A 22,897-nucleotide genomic window follows, 5' to 3' on the forward strand; every position below is an offset into this window, starting at 1 on the left:
TCACTTTGTGTTGTGATACTATTAGACTACATATGCTGTGTTGGGTCAGTACTTGGATAGACCTCCAACGAATAACTAAGGCTACATCTACACTGCCAGTGGGGGTGTAATTTGCAGCTTCTGTGGACATAGCCAGGCTAGCTTTAATATCTAGCTCACTAAAAATAGGAGTGAGGACACAGCAGCATTGTCTTAAGTGCAGGTTAGCAATGCGTGTATGTAACCAGGGTGCCAGGCGGGTTTCTACAACCCATGGTAACACATCCCTATTGCTATTTGCAGCAAGATAATTAGGGCCATGTCTACACTACCAATTTGTGTAGACAAAAATTATGTTGACACTCAAAAGTCGACATGTTAAAAATCACAATTTCATGTTCACACTTGCTCCCTCTGTCGGCAGATCGCGTCCACAGTAGGTGCACCATCATCAACAGTGTGAGCAATGCACTGTGGGTACCTATCCCACAGTGCTTCTGTTGCTAGGTGTTGTGGGACGACGGAGCAGATCACGGCACATCTTGGGACAGTGCTAAATGTCCCGTGATGCATAGCTTTCTGTCCCAGCACTCCGTGGGCTTCCAGCTTTCTTTTGTGGCATTTTTTCAATGGCCCTTCTTTGCTGTGCACCCTGGCATCTTTGTGAGAAGGGATGCATCCCACACTGCTCTCCTGTGCTCTGTTGACTGTCATGAAGACATCGTGGATGACAGTGCAGTTAATCATGACGTTCATAACTGAAGAAGACTTGCAGGCGCCCAACATTCTGCATGATATGGATAGGAACAACTTTAGATTGCTTTTGGCATTCACAGAGCAGGTGCATAGGGTAGACCGTTGCTTTTGGGCTCGTGAAACAAGCACTGAATGGTGAGATTGTATCATCATGCAGGCGTGGGATGATGAGTAATGGCTACAGAACTTTCAGATGGGGAAAGCCACCTTCCTGGAACTGTGTGCGGAGCTTGCCCCAGACCTGGGGCGCAAGGACACCAGAATGAGGGCTGCCCTCTCGGTAGAGAAGCATGTGGCAATTGCTGTGTGGAAGCTGGCAACTCCAGACTGCTACTGGTCAGTCGCAAACCAATTTGGAGTGGGGAAGTCGACCACTGGGGCTGCGTTAATGCGTGTGCAGGGCAATAAATCTCATCCTGCTACGAAGGACCATGACTCAGCAAAATGTGTGTGAAATAGTGGATGGCTTTGCAGAAATGGGTTTCCCTAACGGTGATGGGGCGATAGATGGCACGCATATTTCAATTTTGGCACCAGACCACCTTGCAACAGAGTACATCAATAGGAAGGGGTACTTCTCCATGGTGTTGCTTCTAAATTTAACAACCGGTGAGTTGAAGTGACCCAGGAGCATAGCTACGGGGGAAGCAGGGGGAGCAGTTGCACCCCCTGAGCACATTTTCCAAAAGTGGCACCTTAGGCGCTGACCCCCATGGGTGTTCCAGCTCCCTGCCCCGCCCCCCGGCCCCAGCTCACCTCCGCCTCCTCCCCTGAATGCTCCGCCCTGCTTCTCCTCCCCCCCCCCCACTTCCCACAAATCAGCTGTTCACACGGGAAGCCTGGGAGGGTGGAGAAGCGGTGCAGCAGCTTCGCGCTCAGGCCCAGGGAGGCGGAGACGGAGCGGAGGTAAGCTGGGGCGGGGGGGCCGCCCGCGCCGCAGCAGGTAACCCTGCGGGGCGTGCAGGGGAACCGCTCCCTGCCCCAGCTCACCTCCACTCCGCCTCCACCTCCCTGGGCCTGAGTGCAAAGCCGCTGCTTGCTTCTCCACCCTCCCAGGCTTCCCGCGTGAACTGCTGATTTGCGGAAAGCAGGGGGGCTGTGGTGGCCTGGCCGTTGTCAAAGGAACCCAGAGGGGAGCTATTCGAATCAGGGAGGCTTTGAGGCAGCACTTTGACAGTGTCCACCCGTAACATATATTCTGTCTGAGTTGCTTTAATGTTACATTACATGTAGTTTTCCTAGGGAGCAATGGTGACATTTGTGGCCTTATATTCCTGTAATAAAGCGATTAAAATGCCTGTGCATGTATTGGGGTTGCCTGCAATCTCACCTTGTAGAACAAAATTAAAGATGATTTACCATTATAAAAGTTTGCTGTTATTGCACAAGAAATAGCAGACTTTCACAGCTGTGTGTAGGTCCAGCTATCATTGTGAAAATTGTCCGAGGGGGTAAAGTGAAGGGGAAACCAAGAAGTCCTGGAAGGTGGAAAGGAATGTGTGGGCGGAGTTGGGGGGGGGACCTTGAAAAGAGTTCTGAATGTGCTGCAGTGGAGGTTGGGCACTGATCTGCTCAGTCTGCAGCATGATTAAGGATTCAGCATCTGCGTTTGCTCCTCCATTACTTTAAGCATCCACTGAGTAGCATCCTTAACAAATGCATGATTGTCTTGTCTGTCCTGCCGTTCCGCTTCCCAGCTCTCCTTTCTATCCCTTTTTTCTGCATTGGAGCACTGCAGGACCTCCCAGAACATATTTTATTTGCTGAATCTTGGGTGCTTTCTTATCTGGTGGAGATGCTCAGTCGGGGTGCGTAGGGTGTTCCCGAAGGCTACATCTGGTGAAACACAGCAGACAATGCACAGAAGCGGGATTTTTAAATTCACACACTGCACTGAAACATTTCTGTTAAATACACCTTTTGCAACATTGCCATCACTTTCTCACTGACCCTAGCAAGGAACACATTTCTGTGAACACCCAAAGCCTGGTGAGTGTTGGCAGGGTAGGGGTGGGGTGCTCTACATGGGGAAAAGAGCACACACTCTTTGCAAGGGTCATGGTGCAGCACTCCAGGGAACAATTCTAAAATTCTCCCACACTTTTCCACAGGTGGGGGTAATTCTAGCAGACATCTCATTGCTAAGGGTAAGCAGGAAAATTAGGGTATATCTACTCCATGCTTGTGGCGTCTGCCCTGCTCCCTATGTTGCTTGCCTATGTGACGCTTTGGTCCCTGCACAAGTGATTACCAAATGGGGAGGGAAAGTTTCCTACAATGGGGGAAGGAACAAAGCTGCTCTGCCATGGAACCTTCGGCAGAGGATTACCAAATATATCCAGGAAACTTTCCTGGAGATCTCGCTGGAGGATTCCCGTGAGATCTCGGCGTGCATCAACACCCTGTTCTGCTGTACCAATTTGCTATACAGGGAAATGTCCAGCTCACAGAAACACAGCCAACCTCTCACATTTCTACACACCGAACCCACCTCTGCACTGCACAAGCCACAGCCACTTACCAGGAGTCTCATCTCCTGCTTCTTGCTCACCAGAGAGCAACTGCTGAGACTGGCTAGACACCTCTGGAGTGGAGAGCAGTTCCTGGCTGCCTGCTCCACCAGGTGACCCTGCCGGGAGCTGCACATCCTCATCTAACTGCACCTCTTCATCAATAACTTTGTGCCCTCCAGAGTATCCATGGGGCTCTTGGCAATGGAGATGGGGTCGCCACCAAGGATAGCATCGAGCGCCTTATAGAACTGTCTTAAAAAACTTATAAAACTTAGGTGAAGCACCTGAGCCACAGTTTGCCTCCCTCGCCTTATGGTACGCCTGCCTCAGCTCCTTTATCTTTGCTCTGCACTGCAGTGTGTCCCGATCATAGCCCTTTTCACACAAGCCTCGAGAAATGTGCCCATAGGTATCCCAATTCCTACAGTTCAAGTGCAGCTGGACTGCACAGCCTCCTCTCCCCATATATTGAGCAGATCCAACAGCTCTGCAGTGGTCCAAGAGAGAGAGCATTTGCTGCAATAACTTGCCATGGTCACCTGGGAAGATGCAATGAGACCTCTCCATGCCAAGCAAACAGGAAATGGAATTTCAAAAATTTCTGAGGCTTCTAAGTCAGAGGGGCAGATGGTTGTTTACCTGGCTGCCAGACAGTGGATTCAAATTGCTGACCAGAGTGGTCAGGATAGGTATTGTTAGACTCCTCCTGAAGGCCAAATAAAGCAATGAAATGAAGCATGAGGTCTACACTTGCACTTTGTCAACCAAAGTAGAGAGGAAAAAGATGTAAATCTCTCATGAGGGTGGATGTATTTTGTCGCCAAAAATGGGCATTTTCCCTGACAAAAGTCACCTAGCAGTGTGTACACACTCACTGTTTGGGTGACAAATGGCAGTTTTGGCGACAAAACTTGGTAGTGTAGACAAGGCCTAGGTTAAAACTAATGCAGGTACATCTACCCAAGCTGTAAAGTACACCATCGGTTGCAGTGTGGACACATGAGAGTTGCAAGAAGTGTTGATGAGTCAGTAGCTAATGGTCTTTCCTCTGGATTAATGTTGTTCTATAGAACAGTCAAACAAGGCACTCCTGGAGTGAATATTATTATTTATATACTGCTAATAATGTGCAAGGTGCTTTACCAGCATGTACAAAGACAAAGTCATCAAAGAACTTTCTATGGAGTTTTCTGTTTCAATTCTGTCTTTAGGAATGAGACAAAACTGAAGTTCTGCTCAATGACCAGACTATACTAGCACTACTATGGGTAGAGCTGCAGCAATGGGAAATGTTAAGAGAAAAAGTCTTGTACAGATACAGCCTTAATCCCTCTGTGTCTCAATTTTTCCACCTGCAAAATTGGGATAATAGTACACACCCACCTGTGAGGATTAAGTAATTAATGTTTGTAAAGTACTCTGAAGATGGAAAGGGTTAAATATTATCTACTGTTTTCTTCAAGCCAATTTAGAAATAAAAAGAGATAATAGATTGTTAAGTTGTAAACATAGCTGGGAGGAGAGCACTGTGATTAGCACTACTTTGTTAAGTTAATTACTTTCCTTTTACGCAAATCCAGAGTTGTTTAATGCAAGGGAGAGTCCAAGGTTAACAGGATAAAAACCATTTTTAAAAAAGCCAGATTGGATTACTTAGTTGCAACACCCCCCAGTAGAACAAATCAATAAATTAGGGCCATGGCTCAGTTTTAGGCTCATAATGAAGATGCATCCAAAACAAGCTTGCTTAGATGCAAAAGCCTGTATTCTAGCCAACAGCAGCCCATGCCCAGGAATAATCACAGAAGCATGTTTCAGACCCACCACTGCCAGGCCAGACACACACTCACATAAACATGTGCATCACATCTGTCCCCCGTAGGCACTACCACGAAACGGCTGTTCCCAATTCTCTCTGCTGGGTCTTCTGACAAACACATATGTGCAAGAATTTGACTTGGGCCCCAATCCTGCAAACAGTTCTGCATGTGCTTAATTTTAACTCAGTGTGACTGCTCGTGTGGTTAAATTTAAGCATGTGTGCAAAAATGTGCAAAATGAGGGTAATAATTAATAGAGCATCATAAGCAGATATTTATTCACTAGCTGGCATGATGTCAAGACAACTTTACACTTTTAAAAAGCTGGACAAAATCAATGTTACAAAAAATCACCTCAATGGCATGATATTTTATTACAGAAAATAAAACATATATAAAAATTATAAATCACTGAATAAACATTTACTAATCAGTTAATCCTCACAACATCCCAAGTAGGGAGATAAATATTGTTATCCTCATATTATAGTGAGGGCAGCCAAAGCAGAGAATAAATGATTTGCTAGAGTGGAGACCATACAGTGAATCAGTGGTGGAACCAGGGTTAGAATTCTTGTGTCCCACCCCTCTGGTCACTCCTCCAAACTATGCCATCTTTCCATATGTGAGTCATAGGCGTTCTTAAGAAAAGTAGACTAGACAGATAATGTACAATACTGGCTTACTGAACCAAACTATAATTTTAAATACAACATCTTTGGAGCCATACAGTTCTTCTTCTAGATTTTACAAACAAGCTGGTAAATTCCTTTTTCAAGAGTTTTACGGATATGGAAATACATTTGTTAAGCCTTCCCAGTTACTTATAGAAAAACACTGTCAAAACCTAATTGGCAGAGGAGTAGTGCTCATGAGTTGAGAGAGCAGGCTCATTTAGGGATTGGCTATACATAGAAGTTGTACTGCTTTCAATATAGAGGTATAGTTATATCTGCACAACCCTTCAAGTGTGGACACAATTATACTTATTTCTATACAGAAAGGCAATAAGGTATTCTAGTATATACCTTTATACCCCATCCCCACCAGGAGTTGTATTGCTATAACTATTTTGGTAAAAAAATCACACACCCCTAACTGAAAAAAATCAATACAAAAACCACGTAAAGCAGCCTGGGCTTGCAGATTTTGCAGTTCTGATGCAGAAAAAGCCTTCCATGGCAGTTGGGACTGCATGATAGGAACTTTAACTTTTAGCTTTGATGGAAAACTGTTTGGATCTGATTTAGGCCATTGAGAAATGTGATTTATCATCTCAGCCTATTCCACAGCAAATATTTGCCCTTGTTATTTGCTTTAATATTATTATTATTATTAGCACATAAACCAAATCATCAGGTAATTGGGGTTAATTGGCAGGCTTTGCTCGGGACAAATCCAGTGCTGGCATATTATTATTTATATATTACCACAGGTGTGCCTGATACTTTACAGGTATAAAATAAAACAAAGTCCTTGCCCTAAAGAATTTTCTATCTAATATGCAGTATATAGATTTATATATCCTGGGCAGCATTAGGAATATTAAGAAAGGAATGAAGTGCATTTACAGGACTATGTGTGGACCTTTAGCTAGTGCTATACATTCTTCACATTCATGAACATTAAATGTCACAGAAAATGTATTGGTTATCTGTATGATCACTGTACTATGTGTGCATGAGGAAAGCAATCTGGTCACACAAGCTTATGTACTGTTCTGACAAAGCTGCATTTATCTGAAAGAGAGAGAAAGAGGGTGTTCAATTCCTTTTATTTTTTTCTCTTTAAGAGTAATAAATAATGACATTGCATTTTTGGAAGCAAGAAGCTTCAGTAAGAAGGAGGGTGAATGGGTGATGTGTCAAATAAAAGCTGTTATTGATGGGAAACATGATGGTTTGCAAACTTCAGATCCTTTTATGAAAAGGAAGTGTAAGAACCTATTTTATAACCTTCCTATGTCTAGCTCTCTCTTTTCTATACAACTCCCACTGATATTTTTTTCCACTTACTTGCTAATATTGAACAAAATGACCATTGGTTTCAATGGGTCCATGATTGAACCAAATCTATCTAATCTACTGGCCCCTATTCTGATCTGACAATGTAAATGAAGAGTAACTTAGTTGAAATGTAAAAACAGTGCCAGCCTTGGTCTACAATAGAACATTTTACCACGTCTGAACCACACTGTTGTCAACAAAAACAACGAGGAGTCCGGTGGCATCTTAAAGACTAACAGATTTATTTGGGCATAAGCTTTCGTGGATTAAAAACCCACCTCTTCAGATGCAATCACCAACATGATGCTAAATACAGGCCTGCTTCTACACTATAAACATTTGATGTTATTGTAATGTCAGTTAAGAGTGTGATTATTTATGAGATTTCTATTCCAGCTAAAGCCCTAGTGTAACTGCAGTTTTACTAGCATAAAAGTGTTTTTGTGGAATGGCTTATTTCACTTGGGGAATCAATAAAAACTATACCAGTAAAAGCATTTTTTCTGGTATAAACTGTGTACTGTAGTTACACAAGGAAAGTTTGCCAGTACAGCAATACCAATATAGCTATATCAGCAAATCTTTTCTAATGTAGACCTGGCCTATAAGTGTGATCAGAATCAAGAGCTACATATGGTATTTATACAGTGCCAATCGCCATCGTAACTAAGCATTGAGTGTATGAGCCAAACCTTCCTCCTGCCCCTTCAATCTGAATTTTATCCCTCAATGCAACCTTTCAGCTGTTGGGTGTGTGGAATAACACACTATTTAAAAAGTAGTAACTCCTGGGATGAGAAAGCTACATTATGGGGGAATACTTGATGGTATTGGAGTTCTGACCTTGGTGGTAAATGTAGGTGAGAGGGAGCTAAAACAAACCAAAAAATTAACAATCATTTCTTCGGGCTGTAAATAGGTCGGTAGAAACTGAACATTCCTTTCCTTGGGGGCAGTGAATAGTTTGAGTAAGTCTGAATCACAGGTTTTATGGAATTTGTGACTAAAATAGCTCTGTAATCTTGTGCTCTGCCTGGCATGGAAGTCCTGCCCCTCTCCTTACCTTTATCTAAAATCAAACTGTTCCTCACATTCCTTTCTTACACAACACCAGTTCATTGTGATGTAAGCTAGCTAGTGATTAATACCTTTTTATGAGGTTGGTTCCAGTGACTTGAGAGTATATCACCACGGCTGTCTCAGAAAGCATGAGGCCACACCCCACTGTGAGGAACTCTAACAACTCCAGGAATGCAAGAGAAGAAAAAAAGTCATTAAAAGAAACCTAATAAATATGTAGCAATAACATCACCTGCATGGTGGTTTCAAGTGCTGGGAGCTTCCTGGAGGCTTTTTCACACCAGAAGAAGGCCAATTTAACTGCTCTGCAAATCCTTGGGAAGGCTGTGTTGTCCTCTGCACCTTCCCACTGTGATCTGGCAGAACTGAGCAACTTGCTTGTAGAACATGGCAGGCATAGAAAAACAGGTTGAGCTGCTACCCTTCTCTAGTTTTGGTAATATGTAGTAAAATGATAGAATTAGAGGTTTGATTCCACCCTTGCTCACACAATGGTAATTTCACTGACTTCTATTTACATCAATGTGAGAGAAGAAAAAGGCTCTAGACATAGATAAGAACTAGAATGTCATGTAAGCATTCTCTTTTGCCAGTGTAAAGAAAACAGAGACCAGAGAAGACATAAGACTTGAACGGGATGCCAACTGATTTGCTGGCAAATACTCACTGGACAATAACCTCTGTCAACTTATCTGGCTGAGTTGAACCAGAGTGAGAGCTGCAGTTTCTTTGCCTTTGGTAGGGCTGGACTTAGATCTACCTGATCTACTACATGCAAAAGTGCACTGGTTTAACTAAAGGTGTGATTTTGAAGTGATTAGTTAAATTGGTGCAACTTTGTGTGTGGATGCTCTTTTATCGGTTTAATCCCAATTTATATCTAAGTATAAATACAAACCAGGAGTAAACCAAATATACAGTCAGCACACTTACAAAATTCATTCAATTTATGCAGCTATTACTGGTTTTAATGGAATTCCCCCTTTTAAGTATAGGGACTATTGCTGGATCTGGTAATATCTCTAAAACCAAATGAACTTTTTAAATGTGCCCAGTGTGTTGCATCAGTTTAAATATTTTTAAACCAATTTAAATCAAACTGGTGCAACTTCTTTAGGTATACAAAGCTTTACAATTTGCATGGCCCTGAGATGTTTGAGAGATGGATCAGTCTGGTCCTGCAGCTGACAGTGTGGCTCATAAATTCCAAATATGTAGCTCTGTTCTGTAATAATGACTATAAACTAATCTCATGCTTCAGGGCTTCAGCTGGCTGCTTGAAGGGAATGAGAAGGATTTGTTCCTCCCAATGTACAATTATAATCTGGGACAGGAAGGATACTGGTTGGGGTAGATCAGTGATCATCTCAGGTGATATCAGGAATTGTGTTTTAGATGCCTGGCTGGTTTGTCCCACTCACATGCTCAGGGTGTAGGTGATCCTCAGATTTGAGGCTGGGTAGGAATTTACCCCCAGGTCAGATTGGCAGGGATCTTGGGAGTTTTTCACCTTCCTCTACAGCATGGGGCATGGATCACTTCCTAGGATCATCCTGGCATGTCTCACCTAATCAATTCCCCACATTGCATGAGCCTCTCAGGGCATTGGCAGCATCCTGTTCTCTACCTGTGGCACAAGACAGTCTATTTTTCTGAGGATTTAAATGCTTTAGTTTGACTGAAGTCATTGGGCTATTTGAGTGAAATGTGATGGCTTCTGTTGTGCAGGATTTAATGGTGATGATTTAATGGTCCTTTCTGGACATAAACTCCAGAAAATTATGTACAGGAATCCCTAAAAATGAAGGAACAGGAGTACTTGTGGCACCTTAGAGACTAACAAATTTATTTCAGCATAAGCTTTCGTGAGCTACAGAAGATGCATATCTGCATAGAAGATGTGAAGAAGTGAGCTGTAGCTCACCAAAGCTTATGCTGAAATAAATTTGTTAGTCTCTAAGGTGCCACAAGTACTCCTGTTCTTTTTGCGGATACAGACTAACACGGCTGCTACTCTAAAAATGAAGGGCCTCACAAAGTTGATTATCTTTATTTGTAGTTGAAGCCAGTCCTGATCTTTGGTGGGATACTATAGCACCCTTATTTCCTCAAACACAGTCTCACAGCACCAAGAGGAAGTGTATTCTGTCCCCATCCACATATTCCCAGCCTCACGGGGGCACTTTGACCCCCCCCTCATAATCTCACTATAGGTGATGCACTGTGGCCCTCATAATCCCAGAATTGAGGGGATGAGTCCTTCTTTAATCCCAGTACTGGGTGGTGTACTGTGCCCCCCCAATCCCAGCACTGGGGGTTACTGTGCCCCCCCAGTCCCAGCACCGGTGGTTACTGTGCCCCCACAATCCCAGCACTTGGGGGTTACTGTGCCCCCACAATCCCAGCACCAGTGGTTACTGTGCCCCCCCAATCCCAGCACCGGGGGTTATTGTGCCCCCCCAATCCCAGCACCGGGGGTTACTGTGCCCCCACAATCCCAGCACCAGTGGTTACTGTGCCCCCCCAATCCCAGCACCGGGGGTTACTGTGCCCCCCCAATCCCAGCACCGGGGGTTACTGTGCCCCCACAATCCCAGCACTTGGGGGTTACTGTGCCCCCACAATCCCAGCACGGGGGGTTACTGTGCCTCTGCAATGCCAGGATTAATTTAGTGGTGTGCTGTGTCCTCCCTCCCCATCCCAGTTCTGAGAGTGGGTCTTTGCCTACAATAACCTCAGTAGTAGGGTACTGACACCTCCCAACCCCCGGCCTCGCGTTCGCAGCCGCGCGTGCGCCTTCCACTTCAGAAAGTAGCCGAGCAGGTGCTCACGTTGCACGCACGCGCACTGGCTGCAGGTGCGCCTACGCTTCCGTTCCTTCTCGCTCGCGGGGCGACAGGTACGCATGCGCGCTCGCTGCAGGTGCACCGAGACTCCCCCTCCCGTCTGTGCGTGCTCGGCGCGCATGCGCTACCTGCCCCCAGCCCTCTGCGGGGAGCGGCAGGTGCCAGGCGCAGCTAGGCGTTCTGCGGAGCGGCTCCTCCCCCCTCCTGGGTGTGTGTGAGGAGGCGGCTCAGCAGCGGCGGCGGCAGCAGGTTGGGGCTGGGAGGCAGGGCTCGGAACTGCCCGGGTTCTCCCCCTCCCCCCACAGCGCGCCCGGGGACACAGACCGTCTGGCGGCATGAACCGGACCCACCGCAGCGCTGGGGGCAGCCGGGGCCTCGGCACCATGGAAGTGAAGAGCAAGGTGGGTAGCGGGCCCAGGGCGACGATCCGTCAGGGGCCATGGGGGGCAGGCGAGACCCCAGTAGAAGGGGGAGGGCGGGGACGTCGATCCGTGAGGGGCCGCCGGCGGCAGGGCGAGCCCAAGTGGATGCGGGGGGGTGAGCGGCCGCCGGGGGAGCGGCGGCGGTGGTGTGTGGGGGGGTCGATCCAGGAGGGGCCGCCGGGGGGGCGGCGGCGGTGTGGGGGGGTCGATCCACGAGGGGCCGCCGGGGGGGCGGTGGCGGTGTGGGGGGGTCGATCCATGAGGGGCGGTGGCGGCGGTGGGGAGCGCGTCGATCCGTGAGGGGGGGCAAAGGAGCGGCGGAGGGGGGGAGCGCGTCGATCCGTGAGGGGCCGCCGGGGGTAGGGGAACGGCGGAGGGGCGCGTCGGTCCGTGAGGGGCCGCCGGGGGCAGGGCGAGCCTCAGTGAAAGTTGGGGCCATCAGGAGGGCAGCGTTGGGGGGGGGATCTGGGCTCGGGGAATCCCTTAGGGGAGCACACCCAAGGCCTGCCTGTGAGTTGTCGGCACGGGACCAGGGCTGGTTCTGCACTAGGTGGGTACTGTGTGGGGGGAGGGAGAGCTGCTGACTCACCTGCAGAAGGTGGCACCAAGAGGGAGATTCCCAGGGTGGGGAGGAAGTCCTGGGTGGTGGGGAGTGTGTCTGCAGGGAAGATCCAGGTTGCCTAAGGGCAGAGGGGTCTCTTGGGGTTTTCAGAGGATCTAGGACAGTTCTTTTTGCTTGGTACCTGTACCAGGGCCTAGGAGTAAGATGATTGGTGTATTGCAGGGGTTTTCAGACTGGGGGTTGGGACCCCTCAGGGGGTCACAAGGTTATTACATGGGGGTAGTGAGCTGTCAACCTCCACCACAAACCCTGCTTTGCCTCCAGCATTTATAATGGGTTAAATATATATAAAAAAGCCTTTTTAATTTATATGGGGGGGTCGCACTCAGAGGCTTGCTATATGAAAGGGGTCAGCAGTGAAAAAAAGGTTTGAAAGCCATTGGTGTATTGTGTCACAGTCTTGTGATATTAGTCAAACAGCTATCATCATAGGGTTGACACTAGTAATAATTAATACTGGGTATTGTCCCTGTAGCATAGGGTGACCAGATGTCCCGATTTTATAGGGACAGTCCCGATTTTGGGGTCTTTTTCTTATATAGGCTCCTATTACCCTCCACCCCTGTCCTAATTTTTCATACTTGGCTGTCTGGTCAGCCTACTGTAGCCTGATGCCTCCTCTCAGCACTAGCCCCCTTGTCAGATCACTCTTCATCACTTTTTTTCCCTCTATCCCCAACAGGGTTATGGATGATTATCCACTGCAAAACTTGATAGTCTTAACAAAAGTTACAGCATAACTTTACTGATTGGGCAGGCACACTGCTTTCCCTAAAATTACTCCACTGAAGTGTAAAACAAGACTGAGAAGGTTCCCCCTGAAACTGAATATAGACTAACAGAATATATAGGAAAACAAATGCAGACTATATAGGGAAAATTACTAGGGAAAAAGGTGCTCTTCAAAAAATCAGTTTAGCTAACATGATTTGAAATGCCCTTAATACTATGCTTTTTTACTAGACTAGGATAAAAGTGTATTTTTAAAAACATGCTGGCTAACGTGTTTTAACATGATTTAAAGATCTAATGTGAACAGAACAAAAATAAGTTGTCCTGCTAACATGTTTTTGGAAAAAAACATCTTTTGTCCTAGTCTATACAAGATCCTAATTTAGATGCAGTACAACAGTTCTGGAATCTTGTTATCTGCTCATATAACCCACAATTGTCAAGGTGTTGAACTGTGTCTAAACTGGGTGTTAAGGAGTGTTTTATGTAATTTTACCTAAATTGAATTAGCGAGACAAGGTGGATGAGGTAATATCTTTTATTGGACCAGCATCTGTTGTTGAGAGTGTCAAGCTTACACAGAGCTCTTCGATGACAGAACTTGGTCCAATAAAATATATTGCCTCACACACCTTGCTTCTCTAATATCCTGTGACTAACATGACTACAACAACACTGCATACATAAATAGAATTAGGTAATTTGGGGATTGTCTATACAGGGACATCAGGGAAAATTAATCCAAATTAACTGAAGGTGTGAATTTGAAGTTAGTTAAATGATATTAAATCCCAGAGTGGATGCTGTTGTTCAGAATTAATGTGGCCTTAATTTGGTTTAGTTTAATTCATGTTGATCTAAAAAACACATTTTCCCCTTGTCTAGGCAAGGCTTAAGAGTGCACATACATTGGGAAAACTTGTATGTTTCTCCACTGATGGAAGCTGTAATGCAGACTGGTTGTAAACATTTTTACCAGTGTGAAGCCTAATCTGTAAATCCTGTGTCCTGTCTATTCTATAGTTTCCATCTTTGTTTACAATAACTGGTAGCTTTAGTATGGACAGGGGAGATGCATTTTTAAGGGTTACGTGACATGGTGGTAATAATATACCAGCGTTTTCTGCTGTACGTTGTATTGGTGCTAGAGCAGAGATGGGCAAACTTTTTGGCCCGAGGGCCACATCTGGGTATAGAAATTTTATGGCAGGCCATGAATGCACACAAAATCGGGGGTTAGGGTGTGGGAGGATGTGAGGGCTCCGGCTGGGGATGCAGGCTCTTGGATGGGGCCAGAAATGAGGAATTTAGGGTGTGGGAGAGGGCTCTGGGCTGGGGCAGGGGGGTGTGGGGGGAGGGGCTAAGGATGAGCAGTTGGGGTGCTGGAGGGTGCTCTGGGTTGGGACTGAGGGGTTTGGAGGGCAGGAGGGGGATCAGGGCTGTGGGAGGGGGTCAGGGGGACAGGCTCCAGGCAGTGCTTACCTCAAGCAGCTCCCGGAAGCAGTAGCATGTCCCCTCTTTGGCCAAATGTGGCAGTGTGGCCAGGTGCCTCTGTGCGCTGCCCCATCCGCAAGCGCCACCCCTGCAGCTCCCATTGGCTGCGGTTCTCAGCCAGTGGGAGCTGGGGGTTGCGCTTGGGGTGGGGACAGCATGTGGAGCCTCCTGGAGCCCCTGTGCGTAAGAACTGGAGCGGGGACATGCCACTGCTTCCAGGAGCCACGTGGAGCCACAGCACATGTGGAGTGGGGTAGTCCCCCGACCCTGCTCCCTGGCTGGATTAAAATGTCTGAAGGGCTGGATTCTGCCCCCAGGCCATCATTTGCCCACCCCTGTGCTAGAGCAAGTGAGGAACCATGGGAGAATTTCAGAAGATTTGTGTGGACAGAAGCTAAAGGGTGATGGCACCTGCTGACCATGACTCTAAGTGCTAGTTAAGCATGAGTGAAACTGTAGTTGCTCTGAAGCTTTATTCTAACTTTTTTTTCATTGTAAATGTCAAAATTTGCCAAAGCAAAACATGAGTGTATATTTAAAGCAAACCCTTTTTCATCCCAGGCTTCTAGGTCTCAAAAATTCATGTTTTTGAAGTGCTACAGGGCACGTCTTCACTAGCAATGTTAAAATTCGGCTCGTGTAGTCGCTCTTAAAAAAAAAAAAAACCCACCTCCATGAAGGGCGTAGCTACCAGTGCTGGGGGCGCAGTCTATACTGGCATGTTATAGCGCTGAAACTTGCAGCGCTCGGGGGTGTTCTTTCACACCTCTGAGTGAGAAAGTTGCAGTGCCAGTGTAGACAGGCCCACAGTTCGTGGATAAATGCTCTCCTCCCCTCTGAAATCCACCTCTTCAAGCACTCTGTCCTGTCTGACTAATCCCTCATAACTTTCTTGTCCTGTGTTTTGCATAGTGCAGCCTGTCTCTTTAAGAGAGTAAAGTACCATGTAAATACGTGATGACAATTGCAAAAATTATGTTGTTTTGGGAAAGAACACAAACTACAATGAAATTAGAATATTCGTTTTGAAATGGAAACAGCAAGCACTACATTAGAAAAAGCTTTTGAGACTGTCGCATGCTTGTGCAGTTACTGCAATCATGCAGACACAATAAATGTGCTTGTAGTGTATGCATGAAAACATGCAGTTATTTCTGAAAAGCTGGACATTCTACGATATTGTAACTTCAAACATGCTGTCCTTTTTAGCTCATGTGAAATTTTATTTGATGTCTGTCACGTTAAACTGCAGCACTACTGGAAAATTAATTATAAGTAATATACAAACAGTGGCAATATACATAATATGTGGGAAATTCCTTGGATGTTGCATATTTCAAATTCTTGGGGAAACAGTTAATGGAAACAAAGGAGAAGTTCTCTTATTGATGTTATAATAAAGCACACTGCTCTTGACTGAAGGGAGTTCCTCCTGCCGGTTTTATTTACTTTGTTATGTACAGGCGTGACTGAAATCAGAATGTGATTCATTCTACCTTATTGTTCACTAATGTTAGTGTAGTTAGAGTATCTATAGAACAGAGATATTTGCAGTGAATTCCTTTATTTAAACATCTTTAGAGTGGGGAGGAGTGTTGAAGTTCAGAAGGTATTGAGAATTCTCAATTTGTTGTGCTAACTGTTTGACTCATTATGGTACTAATGAGCAAACGATAGGGTCCCTGTCTCTGCTGGGTTTTCACAGACTCCCAAGTTGAATGCAACTAAAACTTGATTATATTTTTGAAAATAAATGTGAGAGAGACAGAATTGATCATGACAATAGCAAGGGTCCCATTTGCTATGTGGCACATTAGATCTTAACTATGCAACATGAACTCAATAAATATGTTTCAGAGAGGTAGCCATGTTACTCTGTATCAGCAAAAACAACAAGGAGTCCTTGTGGCACCTTAGAGACTAACAAATTTATTTGGGCATAAGTCTTTCGTGGGCGAAAACCCTGCTTCTTGTCCTATCCTCAGAGGTTAAGAAGAACAATTTTTCTCCTCCTTGTAGCAACCTTTTATGTACTTGAAAACAGTTATCACATTCCCTCTCCATCTTCTCTTTTCCATACTAAACAAACCCAATTTTTTCAATCTTCCTTCATAGGTCATGTTTTCTAGACCTTTAATCATATTTGTTGCTCTTCTCTGGACTTTCTCCAGTTTGTCCACATCTTTCCTGAAATGTGACGCCCAGAACTGGACACACTATTCCAGTTGAGGCTTAATCAGCACGGAGTAGAGTCTTGCTTATGCCACTCCTGCTAATATATGCCAGAATGATGTTTGCTCTTTTTTTTTTTTTTTTGGCAACAGTATTACACTGTTGACTCATTTAGCTTGTGGTCCACTATGATCCCCAGATCCCTTTCCGCATTACTCCTTCCTAGGCAGTTATTTCCCATTTTGTATGTGTGCAACTGTTTGTTCCTTCCTAAGTGGAGTACTTTGCATTTGTCCTTATTGAATTTCATCCTATTTACTTCAGAGCATTTCTCCAGTTTGTCCAGATCATTTCGAATTACAATTGTATCCTCCAAAGCACTTGCAACCCCTGCCAGCTTGGTATCATCCTCAAACTTTGTAAGTGTACTCTTACACACTCTATGCCATTATGTAAATTATTGATGAAGATATTGAACACAACTGGACCCAGAACTGATCCCTGTGGGACCCCATTTGTTATGCCCTTCCAGCATGACTGTGAACCGCTGATAACTATTCTCAGGGAACGGTTTTCCAACCAGTTATGCACCCACCTTATAGTAACTCCATCTAGCTTGTATTTCCCTAGTTTGTTTATAAGAAGGTCATGCGAGACAGTAGGAAAAGCTTTACTAAAGTCAAGATCTACCACATCTACCGCTTTCCCCCATCCACAAGGCGTTTTACCCTGTCAAAGAAAGTTATCAGGTTGGTTTGTCAAGATTTATTCTTGATAAATCCATGCTGACTGTTACTTATCACCTTCTTATCTTTGAGATGTTTGCAATTGATTACTTAATTATTTCCTCCATTATCTTTCCTGGTACAGAAATTAAGCTTATTGGTCTGTAATTCCCCGGGTTGTCCTTATTTCCCTTTTTGTAGATTGGCACTATATTTGCCCTTTTCCAGTCTTCTGGAAGCTCTTCAGTCTTCCATTACTTTTCAGAAATAATCGCTAATGGTTCAGATATCTCCTCAGTTGGCTCCTTCAGTATTCTACAATGCATTTCATCAGGCCCTGGTGACTTGAAAACATCTAACTTGTCTAAGTAACTTTTAGCTTATTCTTTCCCTATTTTAGCCTCTGATCCTACCTCATTTTCACGGGCATTCACTATGTTAGACATGCAATCACTACCAACCCAATCTACAGTTGGGGCATATGTTTATATAGTTACATCGCACAGGGTGCAGAATCTTTCACAGCCCTGAGCAGTGTAGCTAGGTTGATCTAATTTTTAGGTGTAGACCAGGCTTTAACCTTACATGTGGTTATTTGGGTCCAGAGTTAAATATAACAGTAAAAACAAAAATCTTTGCACAGAATCAAAAGTAAACACATTCTCATCAAGACTTTGCATTGGAGCAGATTACTTCAAGACAGAAATAACTGCATACATATTTTGAACCATGTGGCATGGCCTCTGACATTAGTACATCTGAAAGGTCGCCTTTTCACTCAGATCTTTAGAATCTTTTGGCTATGCATTAAGTTTATCATATTTTTGTAAATTAAATCTTTGACCTGGTGAACATTTACTGTATCTTTCAAGTTATCCTGTTGTCTTGGTGTACATTGATTTCTGTCTTACTAAAATCAGATGTCTTTATTGTAGTTTGGAGCTGAATTTCGACGGTTTTCTCTGGAAAGAACCAAACCTGGAAAGTTTGAGGAGTTTTATGGATTATTGCAGCATGTGCACAAGATCCCCAATGTTGAAGTTTTAGTTGGGTATATAGACATTCATGGAGATCTGCTGCCTATCAACAACGATGACAATTATCATAAAGCAGTTTCCACAGCCAATCCTCTGCTCAGGATTTTCATTCAAAGAAAAGGTAAGTTCACTAATTTTGTGTACTGGAAGTGTCCACTGTGTACAAAGCAGTATCCATGCACACGGTCACATATTTTGCCCAAGTCCCAATTAGACATTATCCTGTTTCTCCATGTTGATGTTTACTGACTTCTTACTGATTGTCACTGGGAACCTCCCAACTGTCCTTTGCAGCAGGCTGTTTTTGGAAATGTATATTGCACCATTTCTGTAGGGCTTGAGATTCCCCTCTGTCCTATAACTCTGCTACTAAGCTACTTTTCTCCCTCTCTCTTTTTTTTTTTCTTTTTACATTTGGGAATGTCTGTAATACGTTGATTTAAATCCCATTCGCTCCAGGAAAAATCCATCCTCACTTCAGTAGAAATACTGCTTTTATATGAAGTCTTCATTTATGAACATATTCAATTCTTAGTTTATTCAAATTGGACAGAAACATTAAAGTTGAATCAGCATTCTCCAGTGAATGTTTTTGTATATTGTTTTAAAGGCAGTTGCTCATGTCTGGTTTTGTTTCCACTGAAAGCTTAACAGTATCATGCATTCATCATATCCTAACTGGACAATAGGATGTTATTGAAATACAAAATAAGCTTGGTTTGAACAGATATCTTCTTTGAAGCAATGGGCGTCAGTATAGCTTAAAAAGATTAATCTTATAACCTGATGTATTTTACATTTTGCTAATAAGTGTCATGTTGAATGGTTGCTTATTTCAGCTATCAAAGTTCCAATAGAATGATTGTTTCTTATTCAGAATGGAAATTTGTCTTCTCCCACATCTTTCTTTCAGCAATAGGTGTAATTTTTTGGTCTTATCCTTAAACTCCATTTTTTGAATGCTGTTTCAAAGTATTCATAATTTGTTGCATGTCGAATAAAGCTTTTGCTAGCTGTAGTAATTGCTATTAAAAAGATCAATAAAATATTTTCTCAGTGCAAAAATAAATATTTCTGATTCTTCCCCCAAAAAAGAGAAAACTCTTTAGAAAAATGTTTTAACTGAATTTACTCTTTCCTAACAGAACTCTTAATTAAAATTTGTCATTTGTGAACCACCATGTTGCCAGTGAAATGTATTTGCTGTATTTAAGTGTTCATGGAAAGACTGTTTCAATCCTGAATTGGCAGGGAGCTGGACTACATGACCTAATAGGTCTTTTCCATCCCTAGATTCTATGTAAGCTCCTTCAGCAGCCATATGACGAGAGCAGATAAACCACTTTGTCAGATTGAGATTACTAAGGTTGCATTTATCACCATATGTTTTGTTACTACAGTTGTACATGCAACTCCTTGTACACATGTTAAAATTCATTCTTAAAGCATGATTGACACACAGATTATTTTGGTATAGTATGGGACAACATTTCTGAGTTCTAGGCACTGACCAGTTTTAATTTTTAAAGTCACTTCCGTAAGTGGTCAGAGGGAAACACTGTAGCAACCAGCCATTGTCTTTCCTCCCCTTTTCCACTCCTCTTTGATACCAGTCTTATTGCTCTGTGACTCCATGTCTGAGCTGTAGAAAACTAGGAAATAGAGCTCAAAGTTGTTCCCAAAACTGGGTCTCAAAATCAGTCTGACAGCCAGTACCTATATTTATATTGTATCAGTGCGATTACTTTGAAAAAGATTGTACTGAAGGGTGATATAAACTAAAATTTGTTCAAATTGAAAAAATCTGATTTCTTTAATTTCTTCAGTCAGTCCATTATTTAAAAAAAAAAAAAAGTTGTTAGCAGCTCAGGCCTAGTTTCATGATGCTGAAAACTACTTATAAATCCATGCAGTATAGCTTCTAATTTGTTTTATTGCTCAATTAGGTGTAATTGTACTCTATTTCCTGTTCAGTTGCATAACTTTTGTGTCTGCACTTCAGTGGAAGTGGAAATAAGGTATGGCTGAAGAAATACTCACCATTGACAAGGCTGCTTCAATTTGTCACTTTTGAAACTAGAATTTGTTGAGGGGTCAGATAATAAAAATTACACTTCTGTACTGCCACCCCTTTTTGAGACCTTCGTACCACCTTCTGCTACATTGCTTGAATAACTGAAATAACCTGTAGATTTTTCTAATGGGAAAGTTTATACCCAATATAACTTTAAGCAGAGATAGTGGGGAATAACACCCTTAGCAGTAGACCACCTCAATATGAGAGGAAAAGTAGATGTTTCTTCAGACACCTGAAAATGTCTAATTCCAGCATTTTGCTTATTTAGAAATTGATGTGTATTTTAAATGAGACACTAGAATGCAAAGGAGGGACACATCCATAGCAAAACCTGAGGTACATGTAAGTAGATAAGAATATATTAGAATCCTGAATGTTATATAATTAATACCCATGATATAGCTAGACCCCCATAATAAGACGTCAAAGGCCTTGGCTTCATCAGGAAAACAGGTGGCCTGGTCACTCGTTAACCAACATGAGTTTAAGTTCAAATGAAGGCAAAGCAGTTTGTAGTTTTAACACTATTAGCACATTGAGGTAAACATTGTGTTCCTGCTAATGTTTACCTCAGTTTGTGAACAGGTGAAAACTAGAGACTGCCTTGTCTTCACTGGGATTTTATTATGCTAGCTAATGTGGTAAGAGAACACTTTTTCTCCTAGTGTGGACACACCCTAGCAGGGTGAGTTGATTATTTTTACTTCTTTCTATTTTGTTAGCTTTATAAAGAGTTCATTATACTATGGCTGTGCTAGAATAAAAGTTAAATTTCCCCAGAGATGAATATTGTCTAGGTTAAACATGACATTATCACCTAAGTTAAGAGACAGTAAAAGGGAATTCAAAGCTGAACTAATGTGGCCTTAATTCAGTCAAGATATATGGGAGTCTCTCTGTCTGCAAGAGAAACCTGACCTAGGGATGAAACAAATGTGAAGGCCAGCTGGGCATATCTTTTTGCCCTCTTCCACAATATAAGAACACAAGGTACTCAATGAAACAAAAGATGTAGGGAAATACTGGGTTTTTTAATACCACTTTACTTAACATGTAGAACTCACTGTCACAGAATATTAAAGAAGCAAAGTGAAAATAATAAATTTGACATATAAAGGTGGAGAGAGACTTAGACTTAGGAAATCACTTAATCCTTCCTCGCTAATGCAAGCTTGTTCACTACAGCACTTTCTGGCATTTGTATCGTGCAGTACAGGGCTTTCTTTTTTTAACTCGTGGATGACTATTCCATAATATAATAAATATAGCCTGCTATAAGTTTTTACAGATGTCATCAATCTTTATGCTTCAGGACATAGACTAATAGGCAGCTAATGTCATGAACAAATTACCCCACAACAAAGCAGGACTGTGTGATTTTAATCACTTCCATTATGTAACCAGCTGCAAGTGTAATACTTCTTTGCTTCAACTTAATGCTTCCCTGCAGAGGTAGATACAGGGTGGCTGAGAGAGAGATGCTGAGGATAGACAAAAACAGTAACAGAGTTTGGGGAAAAACTATCAAATTGTTTCTGGCACCCCATTAATCCTCTATGCAATTAATTTTGGTCTTGCTTGATGATTAGTGGAATGAAAGAAGAGTTGGGTTTTAAACTTTTTTCTCTTTTTGAGGAATGTCTCTCTGTTTTCCCATGCTTCCAGTGTTTTGAAATACCTGTAAAAGTTTTCCCAATTTAGTTTTGAAATGCCTCTAATCAATATTCAGGTCTCCATTCTTTTCTCCATGTTATTTTATAAATGTTAAATACTAATGTTAGGTTCAGTGTGGCTGACTTTAAAAAAAAATCTTATTTTTTTCCCCCAGAATTATGGTACTCTTATAAAATGTCTTCAGATTGTTCTGTTTATCTTCGGAAGCTTGACACTTGAAGGATAACTTTACCAATAAGTGCATTCCTTTGGAAGCATATCAGAGGGGCTTGTAAACAAATTGTGCAATTCCAGGTGTTGAAGAATATCGGGTTGAAACTCAGTTTCAACAGTTGTAGACTTTTTTTAAATAATACATTACATACACATAAAATTAGTATCACCAGTGAGTTTGAGACTCTTAAAACAGGAAGTTTTTATACCAAGTTGACATTCACAGTTACATCTTTGTTGTTAACACCTTGTTCTTTGGCATTCTGCCAAAATATTTTTCATTGTAACTATAAACTGATTAGCTAGATGTCAGTACAAAGGTGTCTTTGTACTCGAGGACATTGCTTTAGAAAATTTTGTTTTGGGAATTGAGGAGAGGTTAAACAGAATCTTGCTGCCTGGCAGAGTTATGAAAATTAGTTTTCTTCAAGCTTTCCCTACTTCTCCCCCAAATTATGTAACTCTAATTTTCTACCTTAAATTTTGTGCTAAGTTTAGAATCTTTAGGCAACATCCAAAGCTAATTAGTATCCAAAAAACCCCCAATGGTTTGTATAGTCTGTTGATCTGGAAATGTGGTAGCATTCTGACTGCTAAGTTTAGGAATACTGTGTTTTTTCACAGTGCATCATTGAGCTTTAAGAAATGAATTTTAAAAGGTAAAACACCAGCTCAGTAATAGATTTCTGAGCGAGTTACATTTACTGTGTTTTGAGGGTTTTTTTTGGA

At 43.0% G+C, this 22,897-nt stretch overlaps 1 protein-coding gene across 1 annotated transcript in view; it reads left to right on the forward strand.

Moving 5' to 3' along the window:
* Nucleotides 1–11,146: 11,146 nt before the first annotated feature.
* The window catches only part of PARD6B (par-6 family cell polarity regulator beta), a 30,846-nt gene continuing 19,095 nt past the window's right edge, over nt 11,147–22,897 (forward strand). The window contains exons 1-2 of the mRNA XM_039497763.1: nt 11,147–11,401; nt 18,103–18,325. Coding sequence (XP_039353697.1) covers nt 11,336–11,401; nt 18,103–18,325 — 289 coding nt within the window. The 5' untranslated portion in view covers nt 11,147–11,335. The remainder of the gene's footprint in view (nt 11,402–18,102; nt 18,326–22,897) is intronic.

Source organism: Mauremys reevesii, linkage group 13, assembly GCF_016161935.1.
Source record: "Mauremys reevesii isolate NIE-2019 linkage group 13, ASM1616193v1, whole genome shotgun sequence".
Lineage (NCBI taxonomy): Eukaryota > Metazoa > Chordata > Testudines > Geoemydidae > Mauremys > Mauremys reevesii.